The following is a 25,854-nucleotide window of genomic DNA, read 5'->3' as shown; positions in this document are numbered from 1 at the left end:
GTTGGCAGGGGCATGGAGGTACCCGCCTCGCATGGGCACACTGCTCTTCACGTGCATGTTGGCAGGGGCATGGAGGTACCTGCCTCGCATGGGCACACTGCTCTTCACGTGCATGTCGGCAGGGGCATGGAGGTACCTGCCTCGCATGGGCACAGGGCTCTTCACATGCATGTTGGCAGGGGCATGGAGGTGCCCGCCTCACATGGGCACTCTGCTCTTCACGTGCATGTTGGCAGGGGCATGGAGGTGCCCGCCTCACATGGGCACAGGGTTCTTCACGTGCATGTTGGCAGGGGCATGGAGGTGCCCGCCTCGCATGGGCACTCTGCTCTTCACATGCATGTTGGCAGGGGCATGGAGGTGCCCCACCTCGCATGGGCACAGGGCTCTTCACGTGCATGTTGGCAGGGGCATGGAGGTACCCGCCTCGCATGGGCACACTGCTCTTCACACGCATGTTGGCAGGGGCATGGAGGTGCCCGCCTCGTATGGGCACAGGGCTCTTCACGTGCATGTTGGCAGGGAGCATGGAGGTGCCCGAAGTGGTCCATGCACATCCATACATATTTTCGCCCACAGCTACTATTTGCGAAGACCAATGATGCTTGTTTTGCTGCCTCTTAGGCTTACTGTCTGCCTGATGCCATTGTATAAAGAGGGGCTCACAGCGATTTCTCAGCTGGTAGTCTGTCTGCAGCTGTTTCCCTAGGTGTCCTCAGCTACATCATTTTACATGTATTCTGCTTATTCTTAGATTACTTTTCTGACAGTGATGTCATCCATTCTACTGTTTAGCAGACATCATGTGACAGTGCTTTCTCAGTGTCTAACCCTTGGAGTAGAGATTCTTTTTGATATCTGTAGATTAAAAGAATAAAAATCATCCATGGATGCCACACACACCATATTACGGCATTTAAGTGTGCAAACTCAAACATATTGCTTGACCTGCTGACTTGGTGGCCTGGGTGACCTGATCCTCTATGCCTCAGTTCCACCTGTGGGAAAGGAGGAAGATAAACATACTTACCATTCAAGCGTGGTACAAAGATCAAATGAAGTAGTGGAAAAATATTTTGAACTGAGCTTGATACATAGTAAATACTGCATTTTAGCTGCAGTTGTTTAAAATTGCATATAAAATTACCTAGATTTACATGCTTTCAAATACTGTAGAAAATAGATTATTCATTTGTCTTGCAGGATAGCTTTGATGTCAAGATGCTTTCAACAACACAACCTTGTTAATATTTAGAGAAGTACAATTTGTTCAGGATTTCTGAATTACTGGTAGATGTTGACGCGATGTACTGCTTCAGTTCAGTTCAATAGCTCAGTCGTGTCCAACTGTTTGCAGCCCCATGGACTGCCGCATGCCAAGCTTCCTGTCCATCACCAACTCCTGAGTCCTATTCAAACTCATGTCCATTGAGTTGGTGATGCCATCCAACCATCTCATCCTCTTTTGTTCCCTTCTCCTCCCGCCTTCAATCTTTCCCAGCATCAGGGTCTTTTCCAATGAGTCAGTTCTCTGCATCAGGTGGCCAAAGTATTAGAGTTTCAGCTTCAGCATCAGTCCTTCCAATGAATATTCAGGACTGATTTCCTTTAGGATGGACTAGTTGGATCTCTTTGCAGTCCAAGGGACTCTCAAGAGTCTTTTCAAACACCACAGTTCAAAAGCATCAGTTGTTCAGCACTCAGCTATTGTTATAGTCCAACCCTTACATCCGTACATGACTACTGGAAAAATCATAGCTTTGACTAGATGACCTTTGTCAGCAAAGTAATATCTCTGCTTTTTGATATGCTGTCTAGTTTGGTCATAGCTTTTCTTCCAAGGAGCAAGCATCTTTTAGTTTCATGGCTGCAGTCATCACATGCAGTGATTTTGGAGCCCAAAAAAATAAAGTCTGTCACTGTTTCCATTGTTTCCCCATCTATTTGCCATGAAGTGATGGGACCAGATGCCATGATCTTAGTTTTCTGAGTGTTGAGTTTTAAGTCAACTTTTTCACTCTCCTCTTTCCCTTTCATCAAGAGGCTGTTTAGTTCTTCTTTGCTTTCTGCCATAAGGGTGGTGTCATCTGCATATCTGAGGTTACTGATATTTATCCTCGCAATCTTGATTCCTGCTTGTGCTTCATCCAGCCCAGCATACTGGCTGATGTACTCTGCATATAAGTTAAATAAGCAGAGTGACAATATACAGCCTTGACATACTCCTTTCCTGATTTGGATCCAGTCTGTTCCATATCCAGTTCTAACTGCTGCTTCTTGACCTGCATACAGGTTTCTCAAGAGGCAGGTCAGGTGGTTTGGTATTCCCATCTCTTTCAGAATTTTCCACAGTTTGTTGTGATCTACACAGTCAAAGGCTTTGGAGTAGTTAATAAAGCAGAATTAGATATTTTTCTGGAATTCTCTTGCTTTTTCGATGATCCAACATATGTTGGCAATTTGATCTCTGGTTCCTCTGCCTTTTCTAAATCCAGCTAGAACATCTGGAAGTTCATGGTTCATACTGTTGAAATCTGGTTTGAAGAATTTTGAGCATTACTTTGCTAGCGTGTGAGATGAGTACAACTGTTTGGTAGTTTGAGCATTCTTTGGCATTGCCTTTGTTTGGGATTGGAATGAAAATTGACCTTTTCCAGTCCTGTGGCCACTGCTGATTCTTCCAGATTTTCTGGCATATTGAGTGCAGCACTTTCACAGCATCATCTTTTAGGATTGGAAATAGCTCTGCTGGAATTCCATCACCTCCACTAGCTTTGGGGAGTAGCCATCATAGTCAACAAAAGAGTCTGAAATGCAGTACTTGGATGCAATCTCAGAAACGACAGAATGATCTTTGTTCATTTCCGGGGCAAACCATTCAGTATCACAGTGAAAGTCAAATTCGCTCACTCGTGTCCAACTCTTTGCAACCCCGTGGACTATACATGGACTATATCCCCCTGGAATACTCTAGGCCACAATGCTGTAGTGGTAGCCTTTCCCTTCTCCAGGGGATCTTCACAACACTATCACAGTAATCCAAGTCTGTGCCCCAACAGTAATGCTGAAGAAGCTGAAATTGAATGGTTCTAAGAAGACCTACAAGACCTTCTAGAATTAACACCCAAAAAAGATGTCCTTTTCATTATAGGGGACTGGAATGCAAAAGTAGGAAGTCAAGAGATGCCTGGAGTAACAGGCAAATTTGTCCTTGGAATACAAAATGAAGCAGGTCAAAGGCTAATGGAGTTTTGCCAAGAGAACTCACTGGTCATAGCAAGCACTCTCTTCCAACAACACAAGAGAAGACTCTTCACATGGACATCACCAGATAGTCAATACTGAAATCAGATTGATTATATTCTTTGCAGCCAAGAATGGAGAAGCTCTATACAGTCAGCAAAAACAAGACCGGGAGCTGACTGTGGCTCAGATCATGACTCCTTATTGCCAAATTCAGACTTAAATTGAAGAAAAGTAGGGAAAAACCAGTGGACCATTCAGGTATAACCTAAATCAAACCCCTTACGATTATACAGTGGAAGTGACAAGTAGATTCAAGGGATTAGATCTGATTAGACAGAGTGCCTGAAGAACTGTGAATGGAGGTTCGTGACACTGTACAGGGGCACTGATCAAGACCATCCCCAAGAAAAAGAAATGCAAAATGGCAAAATGGTTGTCTGAGGAGGCCTTTCAAATAGCTGAGAAACAAAGAGAAGCAAAAGGCAAAGGAGAAAAGGAAAGATATACCCATTTGAATGCAAAGTTCCAAAGAATAGCAAGGAGAGATAAGAGAGCCTTCCTCAGGGATCAGTGCAAAGAAATATAGGAAAACAATAGAGTGGGAAAGACTAGAGATCTCTTCAAGAAATTTAGAGATACCAAGGGAACATTTCATGCAAAGATGGGCACAATAAAGGACAGAAATGGTATGGACCTAGGAGAAGCACAAGATGTTAAGAAGAGGTGGCAAGAATACACAGAAGTACTATATGAAAAAGATCTTCATGACCCAGATAACCACGATGGTGTGATTATTCACCTAGAGCCAGACATCTTGGAATGCGAAGTCAAGTGGGCCTTAGAAAGCATCTCTACGAACAAAGCTAGTGGAGATAATGGAATTCCAGTTGAGATACTGCTTAGGTGACCACTTAACGCCTTTATGAGATTCTGTTTTCTGAACTATCAATGAAAACATGCTAATTAAAGATTTCTGCACCTGGAAATATTTATATAAAAAGTCTGTATTAAATACAATTCATTTATTTTAAGTTACAGAATATTAAGCATTTTCATCTTCCCATAGCTGGTTTGATTTAATGTCTCCTTTGGCCGAATTCTAGCAGGTGCTGGAGGACACAGAAGGAATAATATAATTCAGTTTGTGCTGTCCTAGGGAGTGTAGAGATGGTCCAGAGAAGGGCATAGGAACAAAAGCTCCAGACATGTGAACAATACCCATGTAAAAAAGGTTGGGGTCTGGACTTCCCTGGTGGTTCTGTGGTTAAGAATTCACCTTCCAATGCAGAAAGTACAGGTTTGATCCCTGGTTGGGGAACTAAGATCCTACATGCCTCGTGGCCAAAAACCAAACTGTAAAACAGAAGCAAAATTGTAAAAAATTTAATAAAGACTTTTTAAAAAGTAAAAAGAATGTTGGGGCAGAAGAAGAGAAAGTTGTGGTAAGAGCCAGTTAGTAAATACAAGTGGGCAGAGAATTTGTGTATGTCTAGGCCTAATTTAAATCAATTTTGCATTATTCATGGTTTTCAATACTGTGATTTGTTCTCTCATTTATGCTCAATCTCAAATATACTCTCGTTATTCATTATTGAAGATAATTAAAATCAAGGAATTTGTAATTTTCTGTCAAAGAAAAATTTCTCGAATGCTGAAAGTTTAATCAAACCATTAGTATTTCTTGCTTTTATTCACAGTGCAGTATACCTATTTACAGTATGATTTTTCTGATTCTTTTACTGACTCACTGAATATAGACTCCATTAGTGAGAGATACGTTTTAAGAGCTAAAATATGGTTAAGAAGTGACCTACTTGCCTTATATTATGTGATCTCACAGAGAGATATTTATAGAGGATAATGTAGCTGACTACTTTGAGTGAGACTCACTTTGCATTGGTTAATATAGACTGATAAAGGGACTGTGTAGTTTGGATTGGGGGGATGGGTCTCTAGTGAGTATAGTGTCCCTGTAATTTAAACATCTTATCAAGAGTCACCTAATGGATAATAAAACATGGAAAAGGGTGTCCTTTATTTAGGAGAAAAAAATCATGGAAGAACTAACTAGCTCTTGAAATGTGTGTGTACATTTTCTAAGGAAAAGTCACTTAAAAAAAAAATTACCCACAATAATGCTGGAGACCATTGTTCTAAAATATAACAATGCTAATTAATCACATTCTTACATTCTTGAACTCAAATTTGACCCATTGCCAAAGCTAGACACATCCATTCTCTTCAGAATGTCAGAGAAGACATTGCACCATGAAAATTCTCAGAGTAGGATAGATGTGTCAGACGTAGATGAGTGACAAGAAGGAAATGAATGCATACTTAATACAAAATAAATGTTGATTCATAGCTTAGAGGAAAGAAATGAAGATAGTGAAGCTTAAGTTTGGTTGCTCATTTCTTAGCTGGCATCGTTGTTTAGGATCTAGGTTTATAATGTATTTAGAATAGAGGGTAGCTATAAATATTCTTATCCTTGCAAATACAGCTGGGCATGTAGATGGTTGAGGTCATTAGGCAGAATTTTACTTGTAAATGACCTGCAGCCATTTTAACAATTGGGCTAGCAAAACATATTTCAATGACTGAAAGTTTAATCATAATATATATAAAAATATGGTGAAAAATAGGAATTAAATGTTGCATATCTCTATTTGGTTCTCATAAATATCAAATTCTCTGGAATTCTTAATGTCAGAAGTGCTTAGAGAGGGGAATATTATTTATGACAAAATTCAAAGCTCTTTTTGGCATGGTTTGCCACCAAAGGACAACTTTGATTATTTGGACAATGAAAGCAATCTCCTAACCCAATGTAATTTCCAATGGGCTGCTTATAAATGGCTTAAAATAGTGATATAGAGTACTACAGTTAAATTGCAGAGCTTCAGATGACCTTTCTGGATGTCATCTATTCTCCAGGTTGCCTTCCTTTTTCTTCCCAAAGAAAGTTTTGAGTTCCTCTTCTTCCAAAGACCCTCTCTCCCTCTTTAGTAATTTTTGTTCAGTCTGCACATCTGTAATATTTTTGTCACCTGAACTAAGTTATGCTCATTCATAATAAAAATAACAACATTTAATGCTTTCTACTTGCCAGGATTGTGTTATGAGCTTTATATGTCTTATTTCATTTAATCTTTACCATCCCCCTATGAGTTAAGTTGGGCTTCCCTGGTGGCTCAGAGGTTAAAGGGTCTGCCTGCAGTGTGGGAGACCTGGGTTCGATCCCTGGGTCGGGAAGATCCCCTGGAGAAGGAAATGGCAACCCACTCCAGTATTCTTGCCTGGAGAATCCCATGGACCGAGGAGCTTGGTAGGTCCATGGGGGTCGCAAAGAGTTGGACACGACTGAGCGACTTCACTCACTCACTCATGAGTTAAGTAGGACCATTTCCCCAATTATACAGATTTCACAGCTTAAGGGACTAAAATTTATAGGGGTTAAGTGATTTACCCAAAATCACACAGCAAAGCTGGATCTCAAACCCAGGTCTGTCTGCCCCCCAAATTGTAACTAATTGTGTTATACTGCCTCTCATTTATGCAACAGTTCATGTCTCCATTCTTCAAATATTTATTGACAAATTACATGCATCAGAAGCACTCAGAATTACTGAAAATACAAAAGTGATTAGGATGTAGTAAATAGTTTTGAGGAACCTGAAGTCCAGTGGGAGAAAAGCAGAAATCAGAGTTTAATGGAGAAATTAATGATAGCAATATGATAAGTCCTGTAATGATAGAAAAGTACACCAAATTCAATGAGAGAAGAGAAGATAAAGTAGTTTCCTGGCTAGATAATTCGTGTAAAGTTTAATTTTCCCTTTGAGTGAAATCTCGACAAGTGTTATGGAACCAGATGAAGAGGCTTTTTGGCTTGAACAAAGAGCATAACAGCATATGGAACCACGAAAGTGGGTGTTTCATTGAGAGATGATGTTTCATATTCAGTCGGGAGGTGATAAAGGATCCTTTGTTCATAATATCCATAATATTAAAGGATTATTGTCTTTCATTTTCTCATCCTTAAACTTAGTTTTTTCTTTTATATAGTAGATGATATTCCAACCTGGCTGGCAGCAGATCTAAAAAAAAAGGATATTCTAGCTAGAGTGTAGAATGCAGCAATAAGGATTCTTAATTCTTGAGTATTTTCAAATCTAGGTGAGCACATTGTTGGACTTAAACTATCCATAAATAGGAGATCCCAGCCCCTGGGCTGGGATTCATAAGTAAAAACGCTGCCGTCAAGACTGCAAAATCACCTGGACCTAAAAAAAAAAAAAAAATTCTACAAGAAGTGAGGCACTGCTGCAGTTGTAAAGATTCCACGCACATTTGATAAGTCAAGGAACGCTATTCCTGCAAGACCAACGGACAAGGAATAAGGACGCCTCTGTGTTGAGTGAGAGGAACTCATTCTGGACTCCAGTCAGAACCGGTTCAAGGACGGAGCCAAGATGAGCTGTCGCTGGGAGGTCAGGCAGCTGAAATCTTAGAGCAGGCTGAGGCAGTAAACACCTTCTGGGAGATGAAGTACCCTGGAGTCCCCTTCTCGCGCCTGTGAGAGTTCTTTGCTTTCTTTGCTCGGCCTCGTCTGCGTTCTCGGCTGTCAGACGTCTCCTAGGGCTTCAGTTGTTTGCAGGTTTTGTCTCTTTCTCATAATCTGCGCGTCTGTCTGTCTGTGGCTGTGCTGGGCCTTGGTCGCTGCCCTGGCTCTTCTCCGGGTGTAGGAGCGGGTTAGCGCTCTAGGTGCGGTGCGCTGGCTGCTCCCGGGGACGCCGTCTCGTGCCGAGCAGGGGCCCTGGAGCCCCGGAGTTGCGGGGCGCTGGCTCAGGGCCTAGTTGTTTCACAGCGTATGGAATCTTCCGGACCAGGGAGCAAACCCTTGTCTGCTGCATCTCCTGCATTGGCAGGCGGATTCTTTACCTGGGAAGCCCTGTTTGTGTTTTACGCAGATATTGCCTATCAGCTGAGAGATAAGGTGGCCTGAAATTCTTCCTTTGTGAAAAATCTTAGAATCCTATCTTAATACCCTTGGATAGAAACAGCCTGCCTTTTGCAAATGGTGAAAGTATCAGCTGCCCAGTCGTCTCCCACTAATTGCGACTCCAAGGACTGGTAGCCTGCCAGCTCCTCTGTCCATGGGATCCTCGAGGCAAGAATACTGCAGTGGGCTGCCATTCCCTTCTCCAGAGGATCTTCCTGACCCAGGAATCGAACCTGGGTCTCCTGCAGTGCAGGCAGATTCTTCACCCTCTGAGCCAACATCCCTTTTTGCATAAGGTGATGTATATGTAGCTCCTCAACGGTATTGGCAGAGTTATCAGAGTTAAACCATGATTTTAGGACCAGTTTGTGACCTATTTGTTGGTCAGTCTCTGAGCTGTGTCCGACTCTTTGTGACTCCGTGGACTGCAGCACGCCAGCATTCCCTGTCCCAAAATGGAGTTTGCTCAAATTCATGTCTGTTGAGTCAGTGATGCTGTCTAACCGTCTCATCCTCTGCTGCCCACTTCTCCTTTTTTCCTTGTGAACCTACAGTGTAAATGAAGAGTTTAAAAGCAGTTAAAAATTAATCAATTCTTAATGTTTATGGTCATATAATTTTGATAATATGCTTGTTTTATGGGAATTTCTTGCCAAAGAATTTTTCTCCTTGGAGCCATTAAAGTAATTAATTTTTCTGTTTGGAAAACCTTGCTTGTATAATTCAGAACTCCAAGAAACAGATATCAATCAAAGCAGTTTTTCAAAAAATGTTGCCTTTATTTATGCATGAGATTGCATTAGTATTCATCACTCATTAATTACAGAGATTTCTTAGCCTTCTACTGGTGAAATTTCCTTCCTTAAGCTGTTCCTAATGTCTAAACAATGTGGGCCACCACCCGCCACCTCCTACCAAGCCTTCACTTAAATGTTAAGGGTCTGCCCAGGTCACCATATTTAAAATTCCCACCTGCACAAGCTCACTCTGTACCCTTCTCACCTGCTTTACTAGCACCATCAATGTAACCTGGGCAATTGTTAGAAATACAGGTTCTCAGATTTCACCCCAGACTTATTGACCCAGGAAATCTGGTCATGGAGTCCAGCACTCTGTTTTAGCAAGCCCTTCAAAAATTTCTGATGCAAACTAATATTTGAGGACCATTAGAGAAAGATAGATGACCCAGAGGGATGGGATGGGGAGGAAGGTGGGAAGGGGGTTCAGGATGGGGAACACATGTACACCCTTGGCAGATTCAAGTCAGTGTATGGCAAAACCAATACAGTGTTGTAAAATAAATTAATTAATTTAAAACAAGAGAGAGAGAAAGAAAGATTTCAAGGACTTTCTCAATTTTTTTAACTCCCTCCCACTTCTTGTTGTTTTTATGGATATGATTACTTCCTGGGAATGTATGCTCTAAAATGACACCTATCCTCTTCAGGGAAACAGTTAATCACATTCATCATTTCCCCAGAAAAAAACTGTCATATGAGGGATGGCTCCAAACTCTTCCATCCTGCGAAGCAGGATTTTCCAGGAGTTCCTTGACACAATGTGCCCTTTTCATATTTTGTTTTGCCTGTACAGTCTCTGGGTCAGGAAGATCCCCTGGAGAAGGGAACAGCAACCCACTCCAGTATTCTTGCCTGGAGAATTCCGTGGACTGAGGAGCCTGGTGGGCCACAGTCCAGGGGGTCACAAAGAATCAACATGACCAAGCGACTAACACTTTATGTCTTATCCCTAATCAAAATAATTTAAAATTTATTGTAATCATTAATATGTGATCATTAAGAAGAGGAGCTTTGGAGTCAGTCTTATCAGAAATTGAATAATAATCTTTCTTCCTTTTTTTTTGTTTAAAAATGTTATTAAGAAAAATGTTGATAGATAATTTTTTAAGTTTCTAATTAAAACTTTTTATTCTGTATTAGAGTGTAGCAGATTAACAGTGCTGTGAGAGTTTCAGGTGGCCAACAAAAGGACGCAGCTGTATATCTACAAACTCCCCTCCCGTCCAGGCTGCCACATAACATCGAGTTATGTGAACATAACTCTCATAACTCTATGAGAACATAGAGTTCTCAGTGCTACACAGTATGTCCTTGTAGGTTATTTATTTTAAATATGTCAGTGTGTACATGTCCATCCCAAACTCCCTAATTATCCCTTAGCGTCAGCAATCATATATTCATTCTCTAAGTCTTGATTCTGTTTCCGTTTCTTAAATAAGTTCATTTGTATCATTTCTTTTTTTAGATTCCACATATAAGGGATGTCATATGATATTCTCTTTCTCTGTCTGACTTATTTCACTCAGTATGACAATCTCTAGGTTCATTCATGTTGCTGCAAATGGCATTATTTAGTTTCTTTTTACTGAGTGAGTAGTATTCCATTTTATGTATGTACCACATATTCTTTATCCATTCTGCTGTTGATGGACATTTATGTTGCTTCCATGTCGTGGCTATTGTGAAGAGTGAGTGAACACTGGGGGCATATATTCTTTCAGATTATGTCTTTTTCCAGATATGTGCTCAAGAGTGAGATTGAGTGACAATCTTTCTTTTTAATAGATGTGTGGCTTAGAGGAAATTGCTCAAGATTTTTGAGTTTTGGTTCCCTCTGTAGTCAGAGAAGGCAATGGCACCCCACTCTGTTACTCTTGCCTGGAAAATCCCATGGACAGAGGAGCCTGATGGGCTGTGGTCCATGGGGTCACTGAGAGTTGGACACGACTGAGCGACTTCACTTTCACTTTTCACTTTCATGCATTGGAGAAGGAAATGGCAGCCCACTCCAGTGTTCTTGCCTGGAGAATCCCAGGGACGGGCGAGCCTGATGGGCTGCTGTCTATGAGGTCGCACAGAGTCGGACACGACTGAAGTGACTTAGCAGTAGCAGTCCCTCTCAAGTAAAAGGGAGATTATACCTTACTGTGAAAGTTGTGATGTGGATTAGGAGTGAAGGTATATATAGAACATTTAAATAGTCCCTGAATTAAAGTAAGGGCTTCCCTCATAGCTCAGTTGGTAAAGAATCTGCCTGCACTGCAGGAGACCCTGGTTCTATTCCTGGGCCAGGAAGATCTGCTAGAGGAGGGATAGGCTACCCACACCAGTATTCTTGGGCTTCCCTTGTGGCTCAGCTGGTAAAGAATCCACCTGCAATGTGGGAGACTTGGATTCAAGCCCTGGATTGGGAAGATCCCCTGGAGAAGAGACAGGCTACCCACTCCGGTATTCTGGCCTGGAAAATTCCAAATAAATGTTCAATGTGGAGTATCTATTATTATAATACTGTATTTTAGGTTTCAAGAGGTAAGGGTCTCAGATAGTTATTGACTTTTTCTAAATTAGAATAACTTTTAAAGTAAAACCTAATCAGATGAAGATAAAAAGGAAAATTATTTTCCAAAATGTACATCTGCATCAGCATTAGATGGATATAAATTGTAGATTTTATTATCAATGATAATACCTAATATTTATCACATGCTTACTATGTCCAGGCACCATGTTAAAACTTCTGTCAAGTATATTTACATTCAGCTACATAAAACAAAAATATAGCTAAAATGATGGGGGCTTATTTTTCTCATGTGACAAGAAGTGCCAAGATAACTGGTGGCTTAGGGAAATCCCTTGCAGTCCAGTGGTTTGGACTCTGCATTCTCCCTGCTGAGGGCCCAGTTTCAGTCCCTGGCTGGGGAACTAAAATCCCACAAGCTGGGCGGTGAGGCCAGAAAAGAAACAAAAAAATTGAGGAAAAAAGATAAGTGATGGTTTATATTGATTCAGAGTCAGCATATTACATCTCAAGTGTCTACAACTCCTGTCCCCTTTTCTTCTCTTGATTGTAAGATGCTTCATTCAGTGTCCACCATCATATTCTCTTTCCAGACAGAGAAAGAAAAGCATGAACAATACAGGCAAGTTGAGTCAGCGTCCTCCTTTCCAAGGAACTTCTCAGGACCCCAGCCTCAAACATCTTATATCTTATTAGCCTAAAGTGGGTCTTATGTCTTTTAAGAAAAGGTGGGAAATATTAATATAGTCATTTTTGTCTTAAGTGGATGCGTTACAGTAACACCACCACCAATTGGGAATGAGGACGGGAAAATGGACAAAGGGCAGACAAGCAGTGGTCTTTACCTTACCTCAGTTACCCCATTTAAGCCTTATAATGATCAATGAGGCATGTATTATTCATATCGCCTTCTGTTTACAGAGAGTGTAATTGAGGTACCAAGTGATAGGTGACTTGCTGAAGGTTGCAGCTACTAGCTGGTGTAGCTATAATTTAAACTTGATTTAGAGCCTACATTCTAATTTACTATATTTCTATATATTAAACAAGTTTTATTCACTTCCTTAAGTTTTTTTTTAATAAGTCTTTTAAGCTGCATTTTCCCTCCTACTCAGATTTTAAAAGACTAATTTTTGCTGTTGAAATCTCTGTACTGAAAGAAATTGCTGTGAAAGTTTTGAGAACCGAGAATTTTACCCCGCAGTGAGCATTCTCCCTTCTAGTGAATGAGGTCACAAGTGTATTAAGTCTCTAAGGTTAAAGGCAAATGAAGATGTGGAGCATATTTTGTTTGCTCAGTACTTCTTTCAACCAAAAATTTTTGGTACCTATTGTATGCCAGCAACTGGAGATAGCAACTCAGCTAAGCTGTTTTAGCACAACATCCTGGTTTTCCTGGGTTTTTGAGTTAGTGGTAAAGCCCAAGGAGAAAACATGGTGATTCCTAGACAATAAGGCTAACTGTACTTATAAAAATATGTTTTATTTTGTGGTGTTTTGTTGTTTTCAAAGCACTTTCATGTCCAGTACTTTGTTATACTTATTTATACTACTTATATTGGGTAAGCCAAAATTTTGTTCAGGTTTTTCTACAACAGCTTTTGGAAAACCCCAAACATTTTGGCCAACCCAATAAAATTTTCCTCGTGTTTAAAGATAGCTTCTACTCAATCAAAGAGTAAGCATAGAAGATAGAATGATAGAAACATATAGTACAGTGATTATTTTTTTCTGTCTGAAAAATGTTGCAGCTGGTAAATTGTGTCCTGCACTGAAATTCAATATTTTGGGATTCTGTATTTCAGAATCATCTAAGTAAGAGAAAAATGATGGCAGAGGAAATGAGCCAAACATTAAAGTCCATATACTCACAAAATATGATGATTTTACACTTAATTCCCAAAAGCTGTCTAACTTTATAGGCTGAGATTTTGTTGATGGTATTTCTGAATTCTTTCTTGGATTTTATTTTTAAATATAGTTCTATGTTCATTGTTTTGGTTTGGTTTTGTTTCAGAGTCTACAGTGATATATATGTAACATTACTTGCCTGTCTTCCTTTTCACCCACATTTTTTTCTGTTGGTATTTAGTGCTCATTTTTCTACAACAGTTATTCTCTGCTCCTGGTAATGCTAATGTGAATTATGTTGGATTTTATTTGCATTCTTTATTAACCATTCAATTTTGGGGAAGATTCACATTCAGATAGCAGACATTACTCTCCAGATCTTGAAAGAACTAGTTCATCACTTTCTACAAAGTCTCAAAGAAGATTCACAGAATACAAAAGACAAATAGATGGAAAATCCCACTTTATTATCAACATTAACAGAGTTCTCTGGAAAGATGCAGTGTCTGTGCTTTGTCAGTCAGTCATGTTTGACTCTTGCGACCCCACGGACTGTAGCCCGCCAGGCTCCTCTGTCTATGGAGTTCTCCAGGCAAGAATACCAGAGTGGGTAGCCCTTCTCTTCCCAACCCAGGGATCAAACCCGAGTCTTCTGCATTGTGGGCAGATTCTTTATCATCTGAGCCACCGGGGAAGCACAAGAGCAATGCATCGCAGACATTGATGTGGTTACAGACCACCCAGGAGCCCTCATAAAACACGGATTCTGATTCAGTAAGTCTGAAGTTGGATCTGAGTCTCTTTCTACCAAGTTCTCATGTAGAATTGATACTTTGGGCCCAAGAACCACACTTTTAATGGAAACAAACCACATATTAGTCCAAGGCTAATGAAGGGCTTTTCATTCCTTTCAAGATCAAGTTTTATCATAGCTGTGACCAGGGAAAAGAGAAATGCTCTGCTTACTGAACAGAAAAGAAGAGAAGAGAATAAAGAAGTCTCTCTCCTCATGGTCACCATCTTTGATAGCAAAAGAAAATGCGAAAGTCCGCTCCACCCAGCTGAGTTATCAGTGATTACTAACACCATATCTGCAATGTTTTTTTTTTCCTTAAAGTCTGTTTCATCTGAACTAAATATTAACTACAGATCTTTTGCTTTTGAATACATTTCCCTCTTATGTCTTTATTCTTTAATTTTCAACTTTTTGTACCCTTATGTTTTAGGTGAACCTCTTGAAAGACCCATTGCACTATTTTATTGTCTTATTCTATTGTCTTATTAACTATGGTCAGTAGTTTACTGGACTTGAGATTTTAGTTAATTTACTTTGAATTACATTTTATAGCATTATTTTATACTGATTATTTGTCCCATATTTTCTGTTCCACTCTCTCTCTCTCTTTTTTTTTTTTTTTTGGCTGTGAAGACAACATGTATAATAATGATAGAAACTATGGTCTACTTCTTAACTGGATTGAGCTTTCTGCACTAATAGAAAAGAAATGGCAAAGCAAAATACAGTACAAATAAATTTGAGGTTTAAAAGTTTATTCAAACTAAAATTAGCCAGCAACTAAGATAAAGACCTTCTGTACACCTTGCTTTCAGCAGAAACATAAAGTTGCCATATGGAAAAAAGAGGAGAGCTAGGAAAGGGATGGGATGATTTGTTTGAGAAAAAGAAATTGCAAAATATTTGCACCTAAAGGCATGTAAGTGGGCAGACAAGTAAAAAGATTCGATATCATCTTAATAAATAACAGTTCATATTAAATATAAATTTTAAAATAGCACTCTTTGTTGGAAAGGCTGATGTAGTATTCAAGTCTAAAGATCTAAATTCAATCATAAAGTGTTGATTTTAACTGAATATCTTCTTTCCAAAAGCTTTCAGAAGTAATTTTATTTTAATATGGCTTGCAGCTGGGTTTAAATATACATTGGACTGGGGTGTGAAATTTGGTTAGGTGCTTTACTTGAAAATTCACTAGGAACTGTCGGCTTATGATTCATGCTTCCAGGTAACTGCCTAGTGTGTGGACAGTTTGAAGAGTTTTATAGCTTTTATTTTATATTATTGAAACTAATTTCCTCATTATTAATAAACATTTCAAGTCACATATTAGCAGATCAAGGCTACATTAACCAGCACAAAAAACAAAGGGCAAAAAAAAATTCTCCTTTACTTTCTACAAGAGCTAAGTCTATCAGTGGGGATCCAGCTATATGTCTGTGTCTATGCATGCATGCTAAGTCACTTCAGGCCTGTCCGACACTTTGTTACCCCATGGACTGTAGCCTGCCAGACTCCTCTGTTCATGGCATTCTCCAGGCAAGAATACTAGAGTGGGTTGCCATGCCCTCCTCCAGGGGATCTTCCCCACCCAGGGATCCAACCCACATCTCTTATGTCTTCTGCATTGGCAGGCGTGTTCCTGATCACCAGCACCACCTGGGAAGCCCCTTATGTATATGTATGTGTGAATTTAAGAGTAAAAAATAAACATTATATAACATACTTTATGCTCAATAATAATCTGACTAGTATATAGAAAGCCTACAAATCTAAGCACCCACACATTAATAACTTTAATACATGTTTAATATGGTAAGAGATAAAAATAATTGCTTATGGTCATAAGCCACAAAGAATATCCTGTCTAGATGAATAAGTGAAGTGAATGCTGTAACTCATAGCTTATCCCTCAAAGGTTAGGCCATGCATGTGGTAGACAGGAGCTAATGTGTGGCTTCTGAATCGGGTTGGAGGGCAGGTCAGAGATTCCTGCAAATGGCCCAGACTCCTCAAGTAAAACATCTTCAGTGAATAAAGTAGAGATTAGATAGTTGGCTCTGCAGAAGGAGGTAGTGAAGACAATTGACTTATTTTGTCCTTGATTCTGAGAGGAACTGGAAAAGAAATCTCCCCTGATACTTAATAAACACAAGCTCCATCTCACTTGGGTTAGAACAGTGAGTTCACAATGCGTGCATAGCTCAATGAAAACAGAGACAAAAATTTAGTTTAAAGTGATTCCAGATTCATGGCATTCTCTTGTGGCCTGGAAGAGGAAAATGGAAATCCTCTTTTGGGGGGTTACATTTTAATCCTCAAAGGATTCCTACACATGAGGCACCAAGAAGCTCATATTTTTAGAAAATGTGGAAACAAATCACCATGAGTACTTGTTAGTAAAGTAGTATATTTAAAAAGTATGAAGCAAATGTTTAATATGTCTAAAGAATAAAATAGTATTAAAATAATAATTGAGGGGCACAGTTCTTCCTGTGCTAACCTACCATGTTCCCCCTTTGCCTGGGAAAGTAATAAAGCCACTCTTTCTCCTCCATAAAAAATAAACTAATGATTGAGACAAAGGACAATCGAATTTCTCAAGACATTTTTGAAAAAGAGCCAATAGAACTTCTAGAAGTGAGAGATAACAATATCATAAACTTGAGCAGTTTATCGCAGCCATGGAGGGAATAAATGAATTGGCAAATAGAACTGAAGTAATTATCCAGAATGTGGTACACAGAGACAAAGATATGGGGAATATGAAAGAAAGGTTGAGATGTGGGAGATGGAGTGAGAAGTTCACTTTACATTAGAGGTTTAAAAGATAAAAAAAGAGATAGTGAAAGGAGATGTAATATTTTAAGAAATAATAGTTCAAATCTGGGGCTATCAATAAATCCCAAGCAACATAATAAAAATAAATTCACTCTAGGAAAAGTCATTATTTACTTACAGAAAAGTAAAAGCAGAGACCAACATTTAACATAAAAGTAATCAAGAAAAGAAAGGAGAGGAGAAGAAACAAAAAGTTAGACAAACAGTACAAGGGGGTAGTGTGGTAATTCAGCATCATTGAACCAAATTCAACAGTTCAAAGGGAGAGACTGTCAGATTGAAATGAGAAAATCAAAGAGGCGCGATAAGCTATTTGCAAAAGCTCCACTCAGAACATGAAGATAAAAGACAGGCTGAAAAGCTGAAGAAGGTGAAGAATACTGCAGAGACATTCTAACCAAAGAAATAATGTTTCAGATATAGTAGACTTTAAGGTAAAAATATTCTCAGGCATAAAGAAAGTTAATATTTGATAGAAAAAGGTTCAGTTTATTATTTCTCTGGTTGACAGAATTAGAATAATGTCCCTTTAGGAAGATAGTTTGGTTTGTTGGATTTCATAAACAGAGATGGAGTTTATTCTGGTGGTAGACGTAAACCGCTTATTAAATGTGTGCCCTGGAGGAATTATTTAAACTTCTAGAACCTCAGCTTCCTACTCAGTGAAGTAGAATAATACCATTTAACTCCTGTTTAATAATCACAAATAATTCATCTAAGGCATGCAGCACTGTGCCAGTTACATAGCTTTACTGTCAGAAAAGTCAAGGAAAAGGCTATTGGTTTTACACTGCAGTATCTTTACATAAGCAGAAAGATCAGGCCTATACATTTATTTTGGTTAGAAGAATAATCCTTGGGACGTCTAATTTACTTCAGTGATAGCTATTCTCTTATAGAAACTTCACTGCCCCAGAGGTTTGTTATACTCTGAAATTTCATTAAAAAATAACATTTCCTTTCACAACAACCAAGAGAATATAGGGAGAAATGCTCATTTTTGCCAAACTCAGGATTGATCTGAGATCAAACCAGAGCTTTATAGAGATGTGTTTCATAATCTTCAAGGAACTATAAAGTTGTTCAGTGTTATTATCTACCTAATGCCTATTAAGAAAAAACATATATGCTTTGACCCTTATATACTGTCCTCTCAGCCTTCTCTTTCATTGGGCACAGCTAATAGTCACCAGGTCTTTTATGCTTAAGGCTAACACATCACATAAAATATCTTTATTGAATATATTTTCAATATTCAGTCTGTTCTCTAATGTGAAATTTTAGTTACTAAGAAACTTGCACATTTCAAAATGTGTAATTAAACAGTAATTTTATGTTCACAGAGAAACTGGGGACAGAGCATTTCAGAATCATAACAAAACTATTCAGCCTCCCCACCCCCATCCTCATCCCTTGCTGGAATTTCCATAATAATAATTTTTTTTTTTTAACTTGTAAGTGCATGGCTACAAAACTTAAACATCCCTGAACAATTCCAAAATTCAACCCCAGATCACTTTTGCTGAGAAAAACAGACTCCTTTTCATATCCCTGCGAAGACTGTTGTCAACTGGGAAAAAAACAAAAATCGTACAACGTAAGAGCTGGGAATTGAGTTAATTCAGTACCTTAGTGAGGAAAGTAGCCCAGCAAACAGCCTTTAAGGTAGCTCTGAGAAACTATTTCAAAGAGGGAGGGGTGGAGGCCAGTATGCCTGTGATTTTGGTGAAGAGGTCGGTGTAATCGAGCACACATCTCAGTAGAAGCTTGCCATTAGGCCTGAGGAACAGATATACCAATGAATGATTTTAGTGCTTTTTCTAGTGTAGGAAGATGCAAGAATCCAGGTTCATAAAAATTTCTCCTGAAATACTTCTAACTACATATGAAGGATTTCTTTCCTTTTGGCCTGTTTCCCCAGAGCACAGTGCTCCTCATCTCCATCTTGACCCTGAGCTCCTTTCAGGGTGCACCGTCGTCAGCAACGGCGGTGGCTATGGCTTGGTTCCTGGAGAACTGGGTGCTGGGTGACACCCTCTGCTTCACACACTCGTTGAGAGAGTGTCTGTGTGTTTTTTCACATTTATCCCCTGCCTGATGGAGCGCAGGCTGCTCAAAGCAGCTGGGTGCAGTGGTCCGCCTGCGTTGCTCCTTGGACACAGGCAGGGTTAGTTCCAGAAAATTCTCACATATGACCCATGACTGTCACCAAAGCACCTCTTGTTTCCGAGCGGAAAGTTGTATTTAGATCTGAGTTGCACAACCTAACAGGTTCTCTTTACAAACTAGATACGGTCCATCTTTCTTCACTTTTTAGTCTTCTTACACCCTGCCCCCCATCCCCACCCCAACATTCCATCTAGGAGGCATAAACTTCAGACTGGTCATGGCCCCTTGTGGTCTCAAGTGCCTCATTTATTGAATGGAGATAATAATATTGTACTCACATCACAAAATGTTACAGGTATAGCATTATATGTGAAAAGTACAAAGCATTGAATGTATGTAATATGGCTATATAACACGCTTCTAAAATTGTGCTTTATTTCATACTTGTGTGTGTTTTTGTCTTGACCACTTCCCTCTTTATAACCTTCTTAAAGACTGAAGTTGTGATTACTCAGTTGCTAATCTCTGTTTTTTCTCCTTTTTCCTATTTCTTTTTTTGCTGCAGCAGATAGTAATGTGCCTTACTCAGAGTAAACCTTCCATGTTTATATGTTGAATTACATAAGAGCACATTCATTTCCCCCCATTTATTTACTCTCCTTCAGATCAAATTCCTATGTGCGTCTCTCATCTCACACTGAACTTAGTTCATTTCTTATGTTGATGTTGGACTCTCCAAGGGCTTGATGGTACTCTGGAGGCCCTCGCTGATGCCATTAAATTGAAGCATGTCTGCTATTTGCGGCCCTGTGCAATTCTTAATAGGCTTTTCTGTCTACTAATTGGTACTGCTTCGTTGTTTTTTTTTTTTTTTTTTTTTTTTTTGATGAAGAAAATCAGAGTTAGGATAAGTAACTTGCCTGTGATCCCAATGCTAGTGAATGACTAGAACCCCATGTTCCTGTCTTCTTGCCCAGAGTTATTTCAGAATATCAGAGTAGTTATTTAGGGTATGGGGAGGGTGCGTGTGTGTGCTGGAAAGCAGCTAAGTAGGAAAGAGGTAACTTCATGATTTCTTACTCTGTTCTTTGTTGGTCAAATAAAATGTCCTTTGTTGTACCTTTTAAGAAGTGTTGAAAATGAAAAATAATTTTTCTTTACCTTTCTACGTTCTTGGCTGAAACCCCCCACAATAATGAGATAGATTAACAATATTAACAATAAAGATGTTTATATCATTAGGCTGACTACACAAATTTGCTTTTTTGGACCGTTATTATTTTTTAAGAAAGTTATTTTTACTAAGAAAGCAACTTTAAAATGGCAGTGTTTTATATATATATGTGGCTTTTTAAACATAAAGGTATCTAGAACTAGGCAGTCCATAGAGGGTATGGCAATTTTACAGTCATCAAAGATAAGTGTTTAGGCCATCAAGTCAACATGTATTCAGGCACCAAGAAGGAGGGAAGAAGGGGACAGGGATAAAGAGATGCAGACAGCTTCCTTCAAGGAGCCTTCCAATTTTTCTTTTGTTTGGCATCTGCAAATACCTCTTTTTATTGTTACACTAAAATCCATTTATAGAAATTTTGGTTAGCTGGTTTATAGGTCTTAGCTATGAGGTTATACTTTCATCAAGGAGCACAGCAGTTATTTTATTGAAATTGAAATTGCCACCTGGACATTTCAATAGAAAAGAAGAAAAAAAAGGAGGGATGGAGTGATTGGTATTTTTTTAACTTTTTATTTTTTGTTGGAGTATAACTGATTAACAATCTTGTGATAGTTTAAGGTGGACAGCAAAGGAACTCAGCCATACATGGAGATGTATCCGTTCTCTCCCAAAGCCCCCTCCCATCCAGGCTGCCACATAACATGGAGCAGAGTTCACTGTGCTATAGAGTAGGTCCTTGTTGGTTATCCATTTCAAATATAGCAGTGTGTACATGTTGATTTCAAACTCCCTAACTATCCCTTCCCTCTGTTCTTCCCCCCTGGCAACCATAAGCTCATTCTTTAAGTCTGTTTCATAAATAAGTTCATTTGTATCATTTATTTTTAGATTCCACATATAAAGGATATTATACAATATTTCTCCTTCTCTGTCTGACTTACTTCATTCAGTATGACAATCTCTAGGTCCGTCTATGTTGCTGCAAATGGCATTATTTCATTATTTTTAATGGCTGGGTGATAGTCCATTGTATGTATGTACTATATCTTTTTTATCCATTCCTCTGTCAGTGGACATTTAGATTGCTTTCATGTCTTGGCTGTTGTAAACAGGGCTGCACTTTTTCTAACTGTACTTCCATTTAAATCACATTAGGCTGAACATAGTTATGCAGCCAAAATTGATGCAAGTCAGTCTTGGACGTGTAATATTTTAGCTGAGCACTTTGCTTCCCTGAGTAACATTAATGTTTTATTACTAAGCAATAACACTTAAATGTCCATCAACAGATAGAGGGATAAAGAAGATGTGGTATACATATATGTAATATTTTATATAATTACATATATACATATACAATGGAATGTTACTCAGCCATAAAAGAATGAAATCGTGCCATTTACAGCAATGTGTATGGACCTAGAGATTATCATGCTAAAGCGAAATGAGAAAGACAAATATTGTCTAATAATGCTTATATGTGGAATCTAAAAAAAATGATACAAATGAACTTATTTACAAAACAGAAATAGACTCACAGACATAAAAAACAAACTTATGATTACCAAAGAGGGGGAGAAGGTACAAATTAGGAATTTAGAATAATACATACCCACTGCTGTGTATAAAATAGATAACCAGCAAGGACCTACACTATACAGCCTAGGGAACTCTAATCAGTATTCTACAATAACGTATAAAGGGAAATAATCTGAAAAAGAATAGATATATGGATATGTATAACTGAATCACTGCTATACACACAAACACACAAACTAACAGAACAGTGTAAATCAACTATATGTCAATTTAAAAAAATAAGAATGGAAGGATGAATATTGAGTGAGCAGTTAGCAAGTTTCATTGTAGTTAAGAAGGATTTCACACACATAGACATACACATGCACACACACACATATATTTGAATATACAAAGTAATAGGAGATTCCTTTGAGATTGTTGTAGGCTCTGTACTAAAACCTGACCAGAGCAAGAAGGGAAACAGGGTCAGCTTCTTTTCTGTTTACATAATAAAGGTTTCAAGAAATATTTTTGCTTTTGACTTATAGCATTATTCAATAGCATTATTGAATTTAGACACAATAAAACAAGATATTTTAATTTAGTCCAATATATAGTAATAAAATAAATCAAAGCTTTAACTAGTCCTTGGCTCACCCTCATGGTCCTATCTACATTTCCCTTCACATTAATTGATATTTCCCTCAAAATAGGAATGCTTTGAAGCCGGTGTACTTGTTTTTATATTGATAGTTCATAAGCAACACTTTTTGTTCCTTTAGATTTATCACTATGAGAAACAATGAAATGAGGCCTGGGCCATCACAAAGCTTAGACACTAGATTTAGCATGCTTGCCACATATTATAGCCACTTAATTTAACTCATTTTCATTTTTCTCCCTCCTTGACTGCCTTCTCCACAGGCTGTATATTGATGGTCCCTTTGGAAGTCCATTTGAAGAGGCACTGAACTACGAGGTTAGCCTCTGCGTGGCTGGAGGCATTGGAGTCACTCCGTTTGCATCAGTCCTCAACACTCTGCTGTATGTTGTTTTTTTTGTTTTTTTTAACACTCTGCTGTATGTTGTTTTTGTTTTTTTTGTTTTTTTTAACACTCTGCTGTATGTTGTTTTGATCCATTATATTAGCCCACATAGAGAGCTGTCTATTTCAGACATCTCTATTAGTGAGACGTAACTCCTTACAGAATTCTTCTACTTGTTCAAAAACCCTATTACAGGTTGATAAGGGGAATAAATGAGTGCTTCTCAATACGTGGTCTATGGCTTTCAGCATGTTCTCTTGTAAAATAATATCCGTACCACAATTATGCCTTACTCTGTCTTTTTCCTCTATTAAAGTCATTCCACTGGCCCCTATTTCTCTGCTTTCTCATCAGGGGTAAGTGGCATTACTAATTCAGTCAACAAATATTTTTGAGCATTTATGTGCAATTGATCTTATAGTTACTGCTAATGTAGCAATGAGTGAGTAGTGTCTCTGCCCTTGAAAAGTTTACTTGCAAATAGGGCAGGCGAAAAATAAACCAGTGAAAAATTCACAAACAGCAGCATTTCAGAAAATATTAGAAGTGTGGTGAAGAGAAGAAAGATTAATGGAATATAGAAATAAAGGGTCAGGGTTATTGTAGAGGTATCATCAGGAAATCCTCTCTGAGGAGATGACAAATGAGCACATCATTCCTGAGTCTGTTACTCAGCAGATTTATAACAGACTGAAGAATAGAAATTTCAGAGGTAAGATTGCTTAAGCAGGATATACTTATTCAGTTATTTTAGTTTTGGTTTACAAGCAAAACTTAATTGACAGGGATTCTCATGAAACCACAAACAAAATCTGTTCCATTCACTTTTCAAGAAAACACAGTTTTCATTAAAAGCTTGTTTTATGAAGTATGAAAAAAGAAATAATAATTTCAAGTGATGTGTTTGAATGATATTTCAATTTTAAAAACTTGATATAAATTTGGGACTTTTGGGAGGTTCTTAAAAAATTAACTATATTCCAAACCAGAAATTAGTTGTTTCTGAAAACATACTGCAAGTTATTTGGACACCTAAAGTTTAAACAAGGGAATAATATTTTGTTAACCTCAAGCTTACTTCATAATTATAAGGAGGAATCCAGACTTGGAATTGTGAATTGCTGGAATGCATTACATAGTAGGTGGTTGTGAAATCTCTTTCTTTAATGATTATTAAGAAGGGGATAAACAACCAGCTTTCTGGAATGGTTTTGGCTCATTTTGCCTGGAACCCAGGGCATGACCATTGGCGCCCTTCTGAGTGATAGAATTAACAGAAAAATAAGTAAACTTTTTTCCTGAGATGCAGAGCTGATCCAAGAGTTTAGTTTATTGCCTTCAATTGGAAATAGGTAATATGCATATAGTATCCACAATCATGAACACTTTAATTCATGGATTATGTCTCTGACTCAGTATATTACATTTTAAATTAATTTGAGAGTTAGAGTAAGTGGTGTATCAGATACTAGAATGTAAATGACTGTTTTCTCTGTAGATTACTTACTAATGAGAAGCAAAATTTCAAGGATATAGGGATTCTTAATTCTTTTGCCATCATAATCAGTCCTGTGTTATTTCATTTTTAAAGGGATGACTGGAAACCATACAAGCTTAGAAGATTGTATTTTATTTGGGTATGCAGAGATATCCAGTCCTTCCGCTGGTTTGCAGACTTACTCTGTGTGTTGTATAACAAGGTAAAATTAGGTTTGTTTTTACTTTTGCAGTCTTTTTTAATTTTAAAAGTAGCCATTTTATTTCAAATTATAAAAGTAATAGGTGCTCACTATAGAATAATATGCAGAGGAGTAGTGAAGAGGAAAAATATTCCGTAAGCTTAAAAAAAAACAGAGATACAATCTTTTAATAATTTGGAGCACATCTTTCCAGATATTGGTATCTGTGAATTTGTATATCTAGGACATGTTTTAACATAGAATGTTTTAACATGGAAATGAATGCATATGGTTGGTAATACATGCATATCGGAAACATATTATGCAAATGTGAATGCAAATGGGATTGTGACTGAGGACAGATGGAAGAAAACATCTGCAGACAATTACTGTTACACTTTTCAGCCTTTGTTCTCATAGTTCGTATCTCCAACTTCAACATTCCAAGTGGATCATCAGCCAACTTTTGGCCCAGTATACAGAATTTCAAAAATCCCGAATTCTAAGCTGTATTCCTTTCAGAGATGAAAGCAGGCATTTTCATCTGTCTTACCTGCAACTTTTACTTCTCTGTTAATATATCTATTTTTTAAGTTATTCAGGTAGTACATATATGCATTGTTGCTACAGATTTTTGTAATAATCTACATGAAGCAACAACGTCCAATCCACGTAACCAGATGTTACTCATGAGCATTCTGAAAATTCTATCATACTATTTGTATTGTTCTGTAGATTGCTTTTTTAAAGTGTATTTCTATCTAACCAGACACAAAAGGGAAAATATTGTGAGTCCTTTTATATAAGGGACCTGGAGTAGTCTAATTCATAGAGACAGACAATAGAATGGTGGTTGCCAGAGGTTTCCCAGAGGGCAAATGGGGAGTTACTGTTTAATGGATATAAAGTTTCAGTTTGCGAAGATGAAAAAATTCTGGAAACAGATTGGTGATGATGGTTGCACAACAATGTGAATATATTTAATGCTAATCAACTATATACTTAAAAACAGCTAAAATGATCAATCTTATGCTATGTGTATTTTACCACAATTAAAAAAAAAAAAGTGCCGATTCCTGGGACTCACCAAGGGCCTGCTAAGTCAGGAGAAAAAAAGCAGAGAGATGAGAAGCCACTGAAAGGATTTGAGCAGACTGATATGATTGTAGGTCATCTTGAGAGTGAATGTGAAAATACAATTCTCGGGATACTGCAGCTTCCAGAGAAGCAGAAAATGAGTAATAAGTCAGGAAAGGAGATTAATC

General features: G+C 38.3%; 1 protein-coding gene across 2 annotated transcripts in view; it reads left to right on the top strand.

Annotated features, from left to right (window-relative positions):
• NOX4 (NADPH oxidase 4) overlaps window positions 1-25,854 on the top strand; it is a 171,809-nt gene that overhangs the window by 124,540 nt on the left and 21,415 nt on the right. For both annotated transcript variants that reach the window (XM_043876528.1, XM_043876535.1), the window contains 2 exons: window positions 22,789-22,908; window positions 24,502-24,610. In XM_043876528.1, coding sequence (XP_043732463.1) covers window positions 22,789-22,908; window positions 24,502-24,610 — 229 coding nt within the window. The remainder of the gene's footprint in view (window positions 1-22,788; window positions 22,909-24,501; window positions 24,611-25,854) is intronic.

The sequence above is a fragment of the Cervus elaphus genome, chromosome 2, assembly GCF_910594005.1.
Source record: "Cervus elaphus chromosome 2, mCerEla1.1, whole genome shotgun sequence".
In the NCBI taxonomy this organism is placed as follows: domain Eukaryota; kingdom Metazoa; phylum Chordata; class Mammalia; order Artiodactyla; family Cervidae; genus Cervus; species Cervus elaphus.
The sequence above is the reverse complement of the archived record's forward strand: the minus strand, read 5'-3'. Positions and strand labels throughout refer to the sequence as shown.